General features: G+C 34.9%; 1 protein-coding gene across 3 annotated transcripts; it reads right to left on the bottom strand.

Moving 5' to 3' along the window:
* Positions 1 to 5,243: 5,243 nt before the first annotated feature.
* On the bottom strand, positions 5,244 to 12,243 carry LOC120202036. Of its 3 annotated transcripts, XM_039202523.1 has the most exons (9): positions 12,089 to 12,243; positions 8,820 to 8,927; positions 7,649 to 8,749; positions 7,260 to 7,551; positions 6,918 to 7,127; positions 6,628 to 6,801; positions 6,193 to 6,378; positions 5,997 to 6,110; positions 5,244 to 5,800 (listed from the first exon to the last, which is right to left on the bottom strand). In XM_039202523.1, exons 3-9 carry the CDS (start codon positions 8,731 to 8,733, stop codon positions 5,456 to 5,458), a joined length of 2,406 nt encoding a protein of 801 aa, XP_039058454.1. In that variant the 5' UTR covers positions 8,734 to 8,749; positions 8,820 to 8,927; positions 12,089 to 12,243; the 3' UTR covers positions 5,244 to 5,455. The 3 variants fall into 3 exon arrangements, with proteins under 3 accessions (XP_039058454.1, XP_039058453.1, XP_039058452.1); XM_039202522.1 differs by having other exon boundaries at positions 7,649 to 8,943; XM_039202521.1 differs by having other exon boundaries at positions 7,649 to 8,927.
* Positions 12,244 to 13,358: the final 1,115 nt, after the last annotated feature.

The raw sequence follows: 13,358 nt of genomic DNA, 5'->3' as shown, positions 1-13,358 counted from the left end.
TTAACGTGTAAGTGTCTTACACGTAGGTGTGGATAAGTCAGAAGATCAAGCTTCGGATCCGTAAAGCAGCATAACTCCGCTCAAAGTTCAGATCAGAAATATTTTGTAAAGTATGTCTCGTCATATAATTTAGTATTTTGGCATGTAACTAAGTCATTATATATGTACGCTCTGATGGAGTTTGTTAAGGTTTTAAACATGTTTATGTAAAAGATTTACTTTATAGAATAGAAGTTTTAATTTTTCTATGTTTTTTTATAAAAGTATATGCTTTGAATGATTAATGTGACACCTCGGACTCGGATACGGGTTGGGGGTGTTACACGAATTTCACACTTAAAAAAACTCGACCCGACCCGAATATCAAACTTAAAAAAACCCGACCGAACCCGAATTTTTTTAAAAAAATTTGACCTGATCCCAAAATTTTTAAAAAAAATCCGACCCGAATATCAAAAGATTGATGAGGGTAGTATGGTCAAATTTCACATTCCCTCCTTCAAAGGATTTTAACTCCATCATGTTATTGATGGAATTTACTTTCCCTCATTTGATGGAATTGGATTCCAATTCCCCCTTTGAAAACTTGAACCAAACATGGGAAAGTGGTGGAATTGGATTCCAATCCCCCCTAATTCCAAGGGATTCAAGCGAACCAAACGCCACTGTAGTAGCACTATAAGGAATTTCAACAGGAGCAACAAGCCTCCTTATACACTCAGTAGAAGGAATCACAGGAAATGGCCAAGCCTAGTTGGTTGTCATCATCCCATTGGAACCATTGGATGGTGATCCTACGAAAGACTTGAAAAACAGAATGTTAGCTTTATCGATCAACCGAAATAGCCAAAAGAGGATGAATTGGCCTTTAAAAACTTTGTAGTGGAAGCACCCGAAAAAATAAAACTTTTGCACAAGGAATTTAGAGTGGTTCGATTTTCTAAATCAAAGTATACATCTAATACCTTAACATCCAAACTAAGGATCTCTTAAATCCAATAGATTTGCTAACCTTTGAAGACAATGTGTAACCTTACAATGACACACAAGGTTTATACCCCAAACCTTGTTTACACTCTCTCTACAATAGGAGTTACAAATTTAGTAAACTAAAGAAAACCTCACAAAGACAAATGTGTTTGCAACTAATTAAGCACACACCCAAATTACACTTGAGCTAAAAATAAACAAGTCACAATTGTATTACAAAGAAATTTAACAATTTAGTTATATAACTCTTTTGATATTGGATTGATCTTGCAATTGACTTTCTTTTTTTGTTCTGCATTTGAATCTTGGTCCCTTTTATGTTTTCTAACATCAATCTAGTCGTTTGAAGAAGTTGGGGGTTGATTAGAGCCATTGGATTCATTAATTTTGAGCATTTAATGCTCATCTACACATTTGGTATCGATACCAAGTAATGGGTATCGAAACTGACCATCTAACAGTAAAAACTATAACCGTTGAACCCTTGTATCAATACTATTTAAATGAGTATTGATAATCATCTATCAGTATCGAGACCAACACCATAGTATCGATACCAAATTGCACACTGAAATATTGGTATTGAGACTGACATGTTGACCTCGAGACTGACAATGGTTTTTGGCTAATTTTAAGTGTTTTGAGCTTTAAAACAACATTTCTAAAATATGAAATCACTCAATAGCACTTATTAATATTTTTTTACACTTAAAAACGCTTTAAAATAGTTTATGATAAATTATTTATAAAATCATAAAAAGCAAATCTTAACAACTTAAAACATTTAAAAAATTATGTAATATCAAAATCAAATGTTGGTTCAATAATCTGCCCTTTTTGATATAACAAAACCCTTTGTGAAAATTTGCTTTAGCTTTAAAATGATTTGTCAATTTAGTTTTGTAAAAATTAAAATCTCCCCCTTAGTAAAACAATTTTTGGCTAAAATAAACTTTGGCTAGAAAATTTTACACTACACATATTTCTCTCCCTTTTTGTTATAACAAAATCAAAATAAGCTTCAAAAGAGAAAATATGTTAGTGTAATAGGGGACTTAAATATTCAACAATAAGACAAGATTAAATTATGCTTAACATAAAATAATTAAGTTCATAAGCATAAAATCATCAACAAGAATAGTTCAAACATAAGTGAACATAAAGTACCAAACATAGATAAACATAAAGTGCTAAGATAAAATATCCATAAAGTGCATGAAAACAAGAATAATGAAAAATGTCCTAAAAACATCATAAATATGCCTATTCTTCCGAAGGCGGTGGCGAAGGAGAGTGAGGTATCAAGTGATGATGTATCGACGTCATTACGAATCGAATGAACGTCAGTCTTGAAGGAGTCTAAACGATGATCTATCATAGTAATACGAGTATCCAAGTTTCCAATGCCTCGAAGTGCATCATCGTACATAGTTTTCATTGAAATCTCCTCTTGAGGTGGTGGCATCGGAGGTTCTTCCATTTCATTTCCTTCTTCCTCAATGACGTCCACAAATTATCTTCTATAAGGACCCCATTCACCAATATTTCTCTAAGATCTTTCACCAGCTCGTAGATCGACAGGCTTTTGATACCATATTGAAAAAAAATGAAAACTCATAAGAATCATTATTAACCGAAACAATAAGAAAGAAGCGTTTATACAGAGAATGAAGAATAGGAAATGAAGAATCACTAATAAAACGCTTGATCTTTAGATTGAAAGCAGAAGAACAATGGAAAAGATTCATGAACAGCGTAACTCACGTCATTAAAGCAGGAGAGAAACAAGAAGAAATGAAACGACATTCACTTCAACACATAACACCAGATTTTCATTATTGCAAGTAAAGATATAGCCAATTTTATCGTAGATGGATTCAGGTGATGCCCTACTAGGGTTATATAATATATCTTCGATGTTAACACTTGAAAAGAAAAAGCAACATAAGGATCAAAAAATTCTATTGCAATTATACATACCTATCAAATGAAATTCTACAGAAAGAAAAGACTGTCACGTTCATTATGGCTGAAACTAGAGTAACTATGCCTGTTAAATGCTCTAACTAACAAGTTGTATTTGAAGTAGTGTTTTTATTCTCATCGTTTAGTTACACCTTTGGTAGATTACTTCTATGTATTTAAAGAAACTTAGATATGGAGAGTATGATACAGAGGATTTAGGATTGATTCTACTTTGCTCGTTGTCTCCTTTTTATTCGACATTTAGAGATCAATTATGTATAATCGTGTATCTTTAATAGCTGATGAAGTTTATTAGTTTTTGCTTCATATAACAAGAAGAAATATATTGTAATTGGATATGACTTTTTATGGGAAAAAGGTTTCATTGTCAGTAGAACTCAAAACATAGGTTCCGGTAATAATGCTAAGACATGTAATTGATGATTTGATGCTTAAAATTATATAAATTCAACTCAAAGACTTTTAAATAAAATAATAATACTTATTGATTTGATTAACTTATTTTTGGGTAAACTGCACAAATGGTCACTAATGTTTGAGTAAGGTTTTATTTTTTCTACTGAACTTTCAAAAGTTACAAATTGATCACTAACCTTACCAATTTGAAATAAAATGATCTCTCTTGTTAACAACCGTTAATGTGGGTGAGGGAAAGTTGAGTTGGAAAGTTTAATGCTTACTTGGACCGTTGGCTGCATACCTGGCCCGTCGACCAATCACCCCACTACCATCATCGTCTTCCTTATTCTTCTCTACACTTAGGTGTGGGAACCATCTTATTCAATCTTTCTCTGTTGTTTTCCTTTATTGGCCTACTTGTTTTCATAAGCTATCAATCTCTTTCTGATTGAAACCGCAAAACCAGCCCCTATTTTCTTTAGCTTTTATTTACCATTTTTCGTAAACAATCCCATATCTGAGTTCAATAATAAATTTTAGGGGTCCTGAAACTAGTTATTGTTTGATAGGACTTGTAATCAAAAGGAGAACTTAGAATCACTTGTATTATATGTTATGAACAAAATGCTGAAATTTCACACAAGTGTATGCAGTCAAACATATATCATCTTGTTTGATGAGACCTCAAAACTATGCTTTTAAGGAAATTTATCCAATGTCATAATTGGGAACAATTTTCAAATATAAATCTTAAAGGAGCAATTTCAGAGTATTCCTGTCGGTGTTCATATATATTCTGGAAATAGCCGTTTGTGCTTACAATGGAGGTTTCTAATTTTCTCCAGACCTCTTTATGTTGTTAATGCCATATTTTTGTTCTTTCAATATACAATGGATCTATATGGTTTATCTCATTCCAATTCAGTTTCGATCAAACTATTGTTGTATTTTAAGAAAACCCAACTCGACAAAGAGATGAATGGCCACACTTGCAAATAGAAAGGCAACTCCACCGTAGAGAAACATTACAGTGTGAAAAAGGAAAAGAAAAAATAGACCTTTGTTTTGTCTTGCCCATTTTGATGATTATGATCATTGTTTGTAGCTAGAAGTAGAATTACTAATCTCGTTGGATGCTAATGGCCCGACTTATCCTTCACACAGTTACTTAACACGATTTCGTTGTTGCTTGAGTTGCTTTATGCTACGTCTAGTCTCAAGTAGAAATTTTATTATTGAGAAAAAAAAAACTTATATCATATTGTTTACGAAAAATGGTAAAGAAAAACTAAAGAAAACATGGGATGGTTATGGGGTTTCAATCTGAACGAGATTGATAGTTCATGAAAACACGTAGATCCAATAAAAACAACATAGAAAGAACAACAAGATGGGTCTTGCGCCAAAGTGTAGAGCTGATCATAAAACCAGAAAGCAGGATTTCACTGTAAATATGGCGGAGCGAGAGAGAATGAGAGGAGAGAAAGCAAGTAGCGGACGACAGAGAAGAATAAGGAAGAAGGTGATCGTAGTGGAGTGACTGTTCAACGGTCTAGTTAAGCATTTAACGGTACAACTCAACTTTCCGTCACCATTTTGTTTCAAATCAACAACGTCAGTGATCAATTTGAAAGTTTAGTAGGAAAATAAAAACTTACTCAAACATTAGTGACTATTTGTATAGTTTACCCTCTATTTTTTTCACTAAACTCAATCTGATCGAACATTCCCCTGATTACAGTGCCTTGATGGCCACTAATGCTTATTGAAATATTAATCTTATTATTATAATCAAAACTTAACCATAAAACGATATTTTAGACAAACAAAAACAAAAAAGATAGAGATAGAAGAAATTATTCTATGTATTGAAACCAAATGGATCTCAAGCTCTCTCCACATTCAACAAAATCAAACCAAGTTCTTCCCACCGTACACATTCAAGTCATTAAACCATGTTTGAAATTTCCCTATAATTTTAATTCATCTATAATGTTCACTTATGTTTCCTCACCTTTACATTCACTTTTCCATGGCTACAAAACATAAGAGATGTACAAACACGAACCAACACAAACTCTCAACCGGACCATACCTCGCGAAGGAGTTCGTATCTTGCAGTTGCACCACCATAGCCTGCATGCTCATCGTTTCCATTCACTCCTCCATCGGCAACAATCGTCGGTGACAATGGTAATTTATCAATTATTGATGTAAGAGGAGAATTCAATTCTTCCAGTTCCTCATCACTGGTATATCCTTTCCTCTGTACTTCCGGTGCATTCCTAGACATCGGTGATTTCCCTCCTGCCTCCGTAACTTTTTCCGCGACATCAGCGGAGGATGGAGGAGTATAGACAACGAGGGCGGCTGTATAAGGGAAAGTTCTAGCCTGCTCTCCCGATAATCTCCTCTCGACAATAGTCTAATTGACGAAAGAACCATAAATCAGAAACAAGATAACTTTTCCACTTTTTTAGTGAGTGAAGGCAAGATTGAGTCGGATGAAATATGGAACACAAAATAGCATATTCAAGGCCGACATCGAGAATAGTCTTACAAGTTATTAAAAAGTACGAAAAACAAATGCGTAGAACAAGAGAATCCCGAACTAATCATACCTCAGCATTCAAGGCTTCCAATACAGCCCCTGGAACAGGATCAGGACAAAATTCATCTGGTGTGAAATTGCAGAGAATGCGTTTAACCAATGGAAGATCTATAGATGGGCACACCTAAAGCCATGAAAATAATATAGTCAAGAGAGGCACCAACATCACAGAGATGAGAAAAATGGAGACTTAATTAGAAATCAACCTCCTTTCTAACCGAACGGTCCAAAAGCATGTCCTTTGGGAGCATTAGAAGATCACTAAGGGAATTAAGAAAAGGGAAGGATTTATGTTCCCCATCTCCATTTTGTCTGAAATCATCTTGTGTAGGTTGATCTTCATTGCCATCCATGCCGAACATATCAGTCAGCCATCTAGACCAGTTACCAACCTGCTTAGATCATTTCATATTTAACACACTTTCCATATGATGTTCAGTTCCAAAATTAAAGCAGCTAAATATCTACCTAAATATTTTACATTTTCTGTATCATATGTTTCCAGAAAATGAATCATATTTTTATCTCAAAAACCGCTATTTGTAACTAATACCAAGAGGTATGGTGCAAGGATTAGCCCCAATTAGAGATACCAAAGATGTCAAGGAAAACAAATAATAGTCAGTTGATAAAATTCATACAGCATTTTTTAGCTGTGCACCAGATCCAAAGCTGAGTTCTCCTGCTGGAATAGGCAGAACCGTTGAGTCTACAATAGGATCAGATACAGGATCTGTTGGGATCTCATGAGCAGACTCCCGCAAAATAGCATTGAACATTGCTACATCTAGCCTTGCAACGCACTGTTCCATAACCTGATAAAAAGGGTACATCAATTAGTTCACCAGGAATAAATAGATGAGAACATTACAAAGATACACCGTGCTACTGCTTAAAATTTACAGAGGGAGAACATATAATAAGTACATACCAATCTTGCAATAACTGGCAGGCAGCCACACTCATGACAGCCTGCTCTAACAGGACAAAGTCGTTGAAAAGCATCTTGGAAAGCGTTTTTCCATAAGTTGATAGAGAAATTTCCTTGCTGTTGGTCGCCCAAGGCTGGCCCCAACAACTTTCCAATTGTTCTGCTGACGGATGAACCCTCTAGAGGAGTTTGCATATATGGAGTAAGGGCCTGGAATAAGGACCACACATAAATTCTTTCACTTATTTGTAGTTTAGATGCTCAAAACTGTAAATCAATTACATGACCTACATTTTCAAATAGCAGTTTCACATAAATGTAAACAATTTTGCATCTATTTACCTGCCACCACACTGACTCAACTATTCGAGAGAACAACCAAGATTCCAATTTTTCAAGTGCAGAGGTGAAGGTTCCTGTCTCTTGCCAATCGTCGACAAGCGGCCCAAAACCATTTAATTGTTTACTACCAGCACCACCTTTCCATTTTAGAGTTGTAGACTTTACTTCACCCCTTTTGTTACTGCCAATCAACTCAGAATGCCGGGAAAATGGCCTTGAGTTGCATGAATTTCCAAATGATTGAGAAATGACCCCCCTCAGCAGTATAGTGTTTGATAACCAGAAAGTTAACCTTACAATACAAAAGCAGAATAAGATTCAGTTGTCAACGGTAAATTGACACATTCTAAAGCGCTCACAAAAATAATATCTGCTTATAATTTCCATACCTCGAAACATCATTACCACAAGATTTTGCGATCAGAATAAGCCCAGACATGGTGTTTTTAGCAACTGTGGCTCGTCTGTTTTGAGCCCAATGCTTGCAAGCATGTATATATAGTCTAGCAAGACGTCGAGCAGGTGTGTGCAGTTTATGTGCTGAGCTCCCATGCTCTGGAACAACAGAATAAAGAGAAATTTCCAGGGCAGCTACTTCTCTCAGCTCTGCTTCAAGTTTATCGATTCTTGTCTTCATCTCTTTTATCTTTTCATTTAAAGCTGCCTCATTTTCAACTTGAAATTTGTCATCGGCATCAACAGGCTCATTGTCACCTGCAAAACTTTGAGTGCCATTTGATGTCTCATCTAAGGCATCGACTTCTATCAGCTCTTCAGCATGCTTGTCAGTAGATACTTCCAAAGACTCAAATGGAGTAGGAGAAAGTTTTGATGTTTTTTCTAAAGGACTCTTAGTAGCATTCTTAGGAGGGTCTCCATTAGATTTTGAAGATTTCATAGGAGTATTATTCAACGCCTTTGAGTGTAACTTATAAGTTTCATGATTGGGTTCTATTCTGGAATCATGGGAAGAGCCATTTGTGAGGTTGTTATTGTGAACACCATTAGAAACTCTGGGAATACTCTCTTCCCTTTCATCCTCAGCTGTCGAGGGATCTCCCACAGAAGATATTGAATCTTTTGTTGTCTCAGAATCTGATTCTTCTTCCTTTCCCCTGGTTGTTTCTCCCTCTACATCACTGGAGCAATCGTCTAAAACTTCATCTTTTTTTACTTTTGTGGCCATTTTATTACCTTTCGGATCAGCAGATGTTTCTTCAGGCTTGTTAACATCATCCACATAGTGTATAATCACGTTTTCATAAACTTCAGTAGGCTCCGAGCCCACATTCAAATCACTTACTTTAGAACTAGGGTCTGATCTAGCTCTTAAAGCTTTGGATTCAGGTTCTTTTGACTTCAAAATTTTGCCACCATTCCCTTGATTTGGTTTATTGTTTCTCTTATCAGCTCTTCCAGGATGCTTCGGTTGAACATTAGCTGAATTTCTCCTCTTGGTCCCAGTGTCTTTCATATTTGAAGTCAATTCCCTTTATAAGTTAAAACTACAGTTAAGGAAGAAACTACGAGAAGAGAGGGAATAGCAGTTGATATCCCTACCAAACTTGTTTGTTGAATGTCAACACCGAATGCAAAATGGCACGTATTTGGAAGAAACCACCTCACTCAAAACAGGGCAACTCAGGCCCTACTGCCACTTCAGTGCCCCTGCACAAGAGAGAAGCTGGCCCGGGTTCATCAGTAACGTATTATCTGTAGCTTGATATTAGCCAAACTCGGCTAAACTTAACCAAGAATAGAAACTCTACAAGCTCTAAGTGCGCATAGAAAGTAAGATACAATAGTATGATGAAAGAATGTTAATTCAACTATAGTCTCACAGAACAGCACTGCATCCCTTTAGAGTTTCATGCTGAAAGCATAGGAAGAGCAGGGAGAAAATGAGGAAGAAAAATAAAAGAAATGACAAAGAGGAGAAGCATGCAATGCATTCAACAATTCAAGGCCTATATCAATAGGTTCTGTAAAATACAAACTACAGATCGCTATTGGAATGTATAAAAAACAAACAATGGTCCATAATTCAAAAAGTTGAGTCTTAAACAATTATAAAAAGAGAAAATCGCCTCAGTGACCAAAAATACCTTATAATATACGATTTTAACCAATTTTTTTTGGATTTGCCAAAATGACCAATAAAATCGCAACGCGATATCAAAATCGCAACCCGATTTAGAAAATCACAACGTTAAAAAGAAAATCGCAACGGTCAAAAGAAAATCGCAACGCGAGCTTCCAAGTTCGCAACGCGATTTAGAAGAAAATCGCAATGCGATTGATAGAATCGCAATGCGATTTATAGAATCGCAATGCGATTGAGAGAGTCGCAACGCGATTTAGAAGAAAATCGCAATGCGACTGAGAGAATCGCAATGCGATTTATAGAATCGCAACGGTCAAAAGAATAGTTAAAAAAATTTTGTTTCTTAAGAATTTTCTCTAAAAAGATAGTATCCGCGCGGACGTGTCGAAGACACGTATTACCACGACCACGACCACGACCACGACCACGACCACGACCACGACCACGACCACGACCACGACCACGACCACGACCACGACCACGACCACGACCCGAGACGAGACGGCGGCGGCGCGCGAGAGTCCCCCTTGTCCTCTTTCACTCAACAAGGAAGTGCAAAATACAAGCCTTAAATATAATTCCCAATAGTGTTTCCAATACTATGTGGGATTGAGCATTACCAACACTTGTTCCCAATATCATTATTCTTCATAAGTTATCATCCATTACAATATGAATTATCGATAATAAATTAATTCATTTTAATAAGTATTTAAAATTATAACTTGATAAATACATGAAATAATTCTATTATTAAATAAAAAATATATTTTTTATATTAAAATTATTGAGATAGATATTTACTATAAAAGTAAAAGATTTTTTTTTCACGTACAACCTCTATGTGAATTAGTTTCACAATAAGGTATCGGTTATGCATTGGATTCTTTCGTATTAGATGGTCTTTAATAAGATCATCATCATCATTCTTTTGTTCAACAATACCATATATTAATGAGGTATATTGGTTCATTAACACGACTAATTCATATTGTAATGGATGATAACTTATGAAGAATAATGATATTTGGAACAAGTGTTGGTAATGCTCAATCCCACATAGTATTGGAAATACTATTGGGAATGGTATTTAAGGCTTGTATTTTGCACTTCCTTGTTGAGTGAAAGAAGACAAGGGGGACTCTCGCGCGCCGCCGCCGCCGCCGCCGCCGTCTCGTCTCGGGTCGGGTCGGGTCGTGGTCGTGGTCGTGGTCGTGGTCGTGGTCGTGGTCGTGGTCGTACGTGTCTTCGACACGTCCGCGCGGATACTATCTTTTTAAAGAAAATTCTTAAGAAACAAAATTTTTTTAACTATTCTTTTGACCGTTGCGATTTTCTTTTTAACGTTGCGATTTTCTAAATCGCGTTGCGATTCTCTCAATCGCATTGCGATTCTATAAATCGCATTGCGATTCTCTCAGTCGCATTGCGATTTTCTTCTAAATCCATTGCGATTTTCTTCTAAATCGCGTTGCGATTTTCTTTTGACCGTTGCGATTTTCTTTTTAACGTTGCGATTTTCTAAATCGCGTTACGATTTTGATATCGCGTTGCGATTTTATTGGTCATTTTGGCAAATCCAAAAAAATTTGGTTAAAATCGTATATTATAAGGTATTTTTGGTCCGATTTTCTCTTATAAAAATGTAATCTCTCCTCCTCTGTAACTAAAAACTTATTAGATCAGTGCTTCTTCCACAACCAATATCTTACCATGCATGTATTGTATGAACTGTCAAAACAAGAATTCTTAAATGAAAAACAACCAGACCCATTACTCACTACATCAAACAAATTGCGCATCTTCAGTTTCTTGTTTACTTTGATATGTATTTTCTATTCAAAGTTGATGTGGAAAAAGTTACAAAACTCAGATCAAATAAGAAAAAGGGAAGAAAAGGCCAAGAGATGTATTTCCGGTATTCCAAACAAAGTGAAAACTTTTCATCAGATCGGAGATGACCCAGGAAAAAAAAACTTCCTTGGGTATATACATTGAAGAAAATATACAGTTTTTGGACATCAGCCATAACTGAGTACATGAATAAACAGAGAAAATAGAGAAAAGTATATATTGCTGAGTATAACCGATGATTTGTTAAAAAAAATAATTATAGATAAACCAAGCATTGTAGGCGAATAAAGTATGCAATGCAGCTGAGCAACTAAGCCAACTTTACTTTTCAGTCGCAATCTCTCTTTTAGCTTTCAGGTATTTTCACCAGGAAAAATATTTCTTTCTTTTTTCCCTGCCAATCAAAATTCGTCAAATTTTATGATTAAAAAACGACTTAGTTCTCTTACTAGAGATCTTAATCATAAAAGAAAAAAGAACCCAAACCACATGAATGTTGGTCGAAATTCAGCACCTCCCACTTTTTTTTTTTTGAAAACAAAAAAGATGATAATTCCAAGAACTCGATCACCATTTGAAAAGGTTCAAGCATGTAAAGATTAAAAATATTTGAAAAATATACAAACCCGAAAATGGAACTGAAACAGAGCAAACAGAAAACCCAGAGCAGATCAGAATCAAAGAAGATAAAATTGTTGGCTAGTGAAAACAGATCGAAATGGGATGTAGTCAAGCCATTTCTGGATGCAAACAACAAAATAAAAAGCTGAAGCTAAGTAAGAAGACAACGAACGTTAAAAGACGAATAATAAAAGGCTGAAATGCAAAAGGAAAAAGAATATGAAACAGACATTTCATGGTTTGAACTTACCAAGAGCTCTGTATTGGGTCGTTGGTTGAAGCAGAGTTGAAAAGTAAGGTCCAGAGAGAGTGCGAAAGCTCTTGGGATTCTAACCTTCTCTAAAATGTTTCCCTTTTTTTAGGAGCATTTTGGAAGGCTTTGTGTTTCGTGCAATCAAGTTTGTTAGTTTAGTGTGTGGAGTGGGTAATTGCGGGAAGCTGAGGAAGATGAAGGACAGGGTTGTCGGTGGAGATGAATCACCGGCTACTGCCGGTTTACCCTTTTTATACTAATTTTAGTCATTATTAGAACAAATTTTGGCTTTGGTCCCTCTCTTGAGAATAAATTTGAGAATAATCCCATACTTAATTTAGTATATAATTATAATTATTTATTTTTATAATATCACTACTTAGTCTAATTAATTAATAATTTTAATTATTTCAATTAAAATATTAAGGTAGGTTAAAAAAACACACTATTTTCAATAAAAGGGTAAAGTAAGCAAATGGTCCCTCGATTATATAGCATTACTTTGTTGAGTCCTTATACTTTAAAAAGTTACAAAATGATCCCTCAACTATAAGATATTGTTTAATTGAGTCTCGGACTATTAAAAGTTACAAAATAGTCTCTCGATTATAAGACATTATTTTATGAAGTCCCTAACTATTAAAAGTTACAAAATGTTCATCCGACTATTCATATGTTTCAAACTTGTCTTTTTTCGTTAAAAAATTAACGATCGTCTGAGTTGGACGTTAACTTGTTGAATGTTATATGATAAAACCATATTTTAATAATGTTTATTGACTTTGTCGTTGCTTTCAAGCAATGGCTCAACGATGTAATATTTTAAGCACTAGCTCAATGAGATAATGTAAACAAAGAGTCAATCCATAAAATACAGGTCGAACAGTTCTGGGATGAGATTTTATCATATCTCAATCAAGATGTTAACATCTAGATCAGAATTATCTAATTTTTAATAGAAAATGATGAATTCAGAACATATAAATAGTCAAGTAATCATTTTGTAACTTTTAATAATTGGAGGATTTAACAAAGCAATATCTTATAATCGGAGACCATTTTAAAACTTTTAATAGTCGATAAATTCAATAAAATGGCACCTTATAATTAAGGGATCATTTGTGTACTTTACCCTAAAAATACATGTTAATATATTGAGTTAGAAGATGTGATTTTTAAGAAAACAATATGCACTAATCTTTTAATCAAAATAATTAATTTTTTTCTTTGTTCTACATTCCTAAGATCGAATTGCTATTTACATAGA

This window comes from Hibiscus syriacus, unplaced genomic scaffold, assembly GCF_006381635.1.
Source record: "Hibiscus syriacus cultivar Baekdansim isolate YM2019G1 unplaced genomic scaffold, ASM638163v2 tig00008145_pilon, whole genome shotgun sequence".
In the NCBI taxonomy this organism is placed as follows: domain Eukaryota; kingdom Viridiplantae; phylum Streptophyta; class Magnoliopsida; order Malvales; family Malvaceae; genus Hibiscus; species Hibiscus syriacus.
This window is presented reverse-complemented; position numbering and strand designations above follow the sequence as displayed.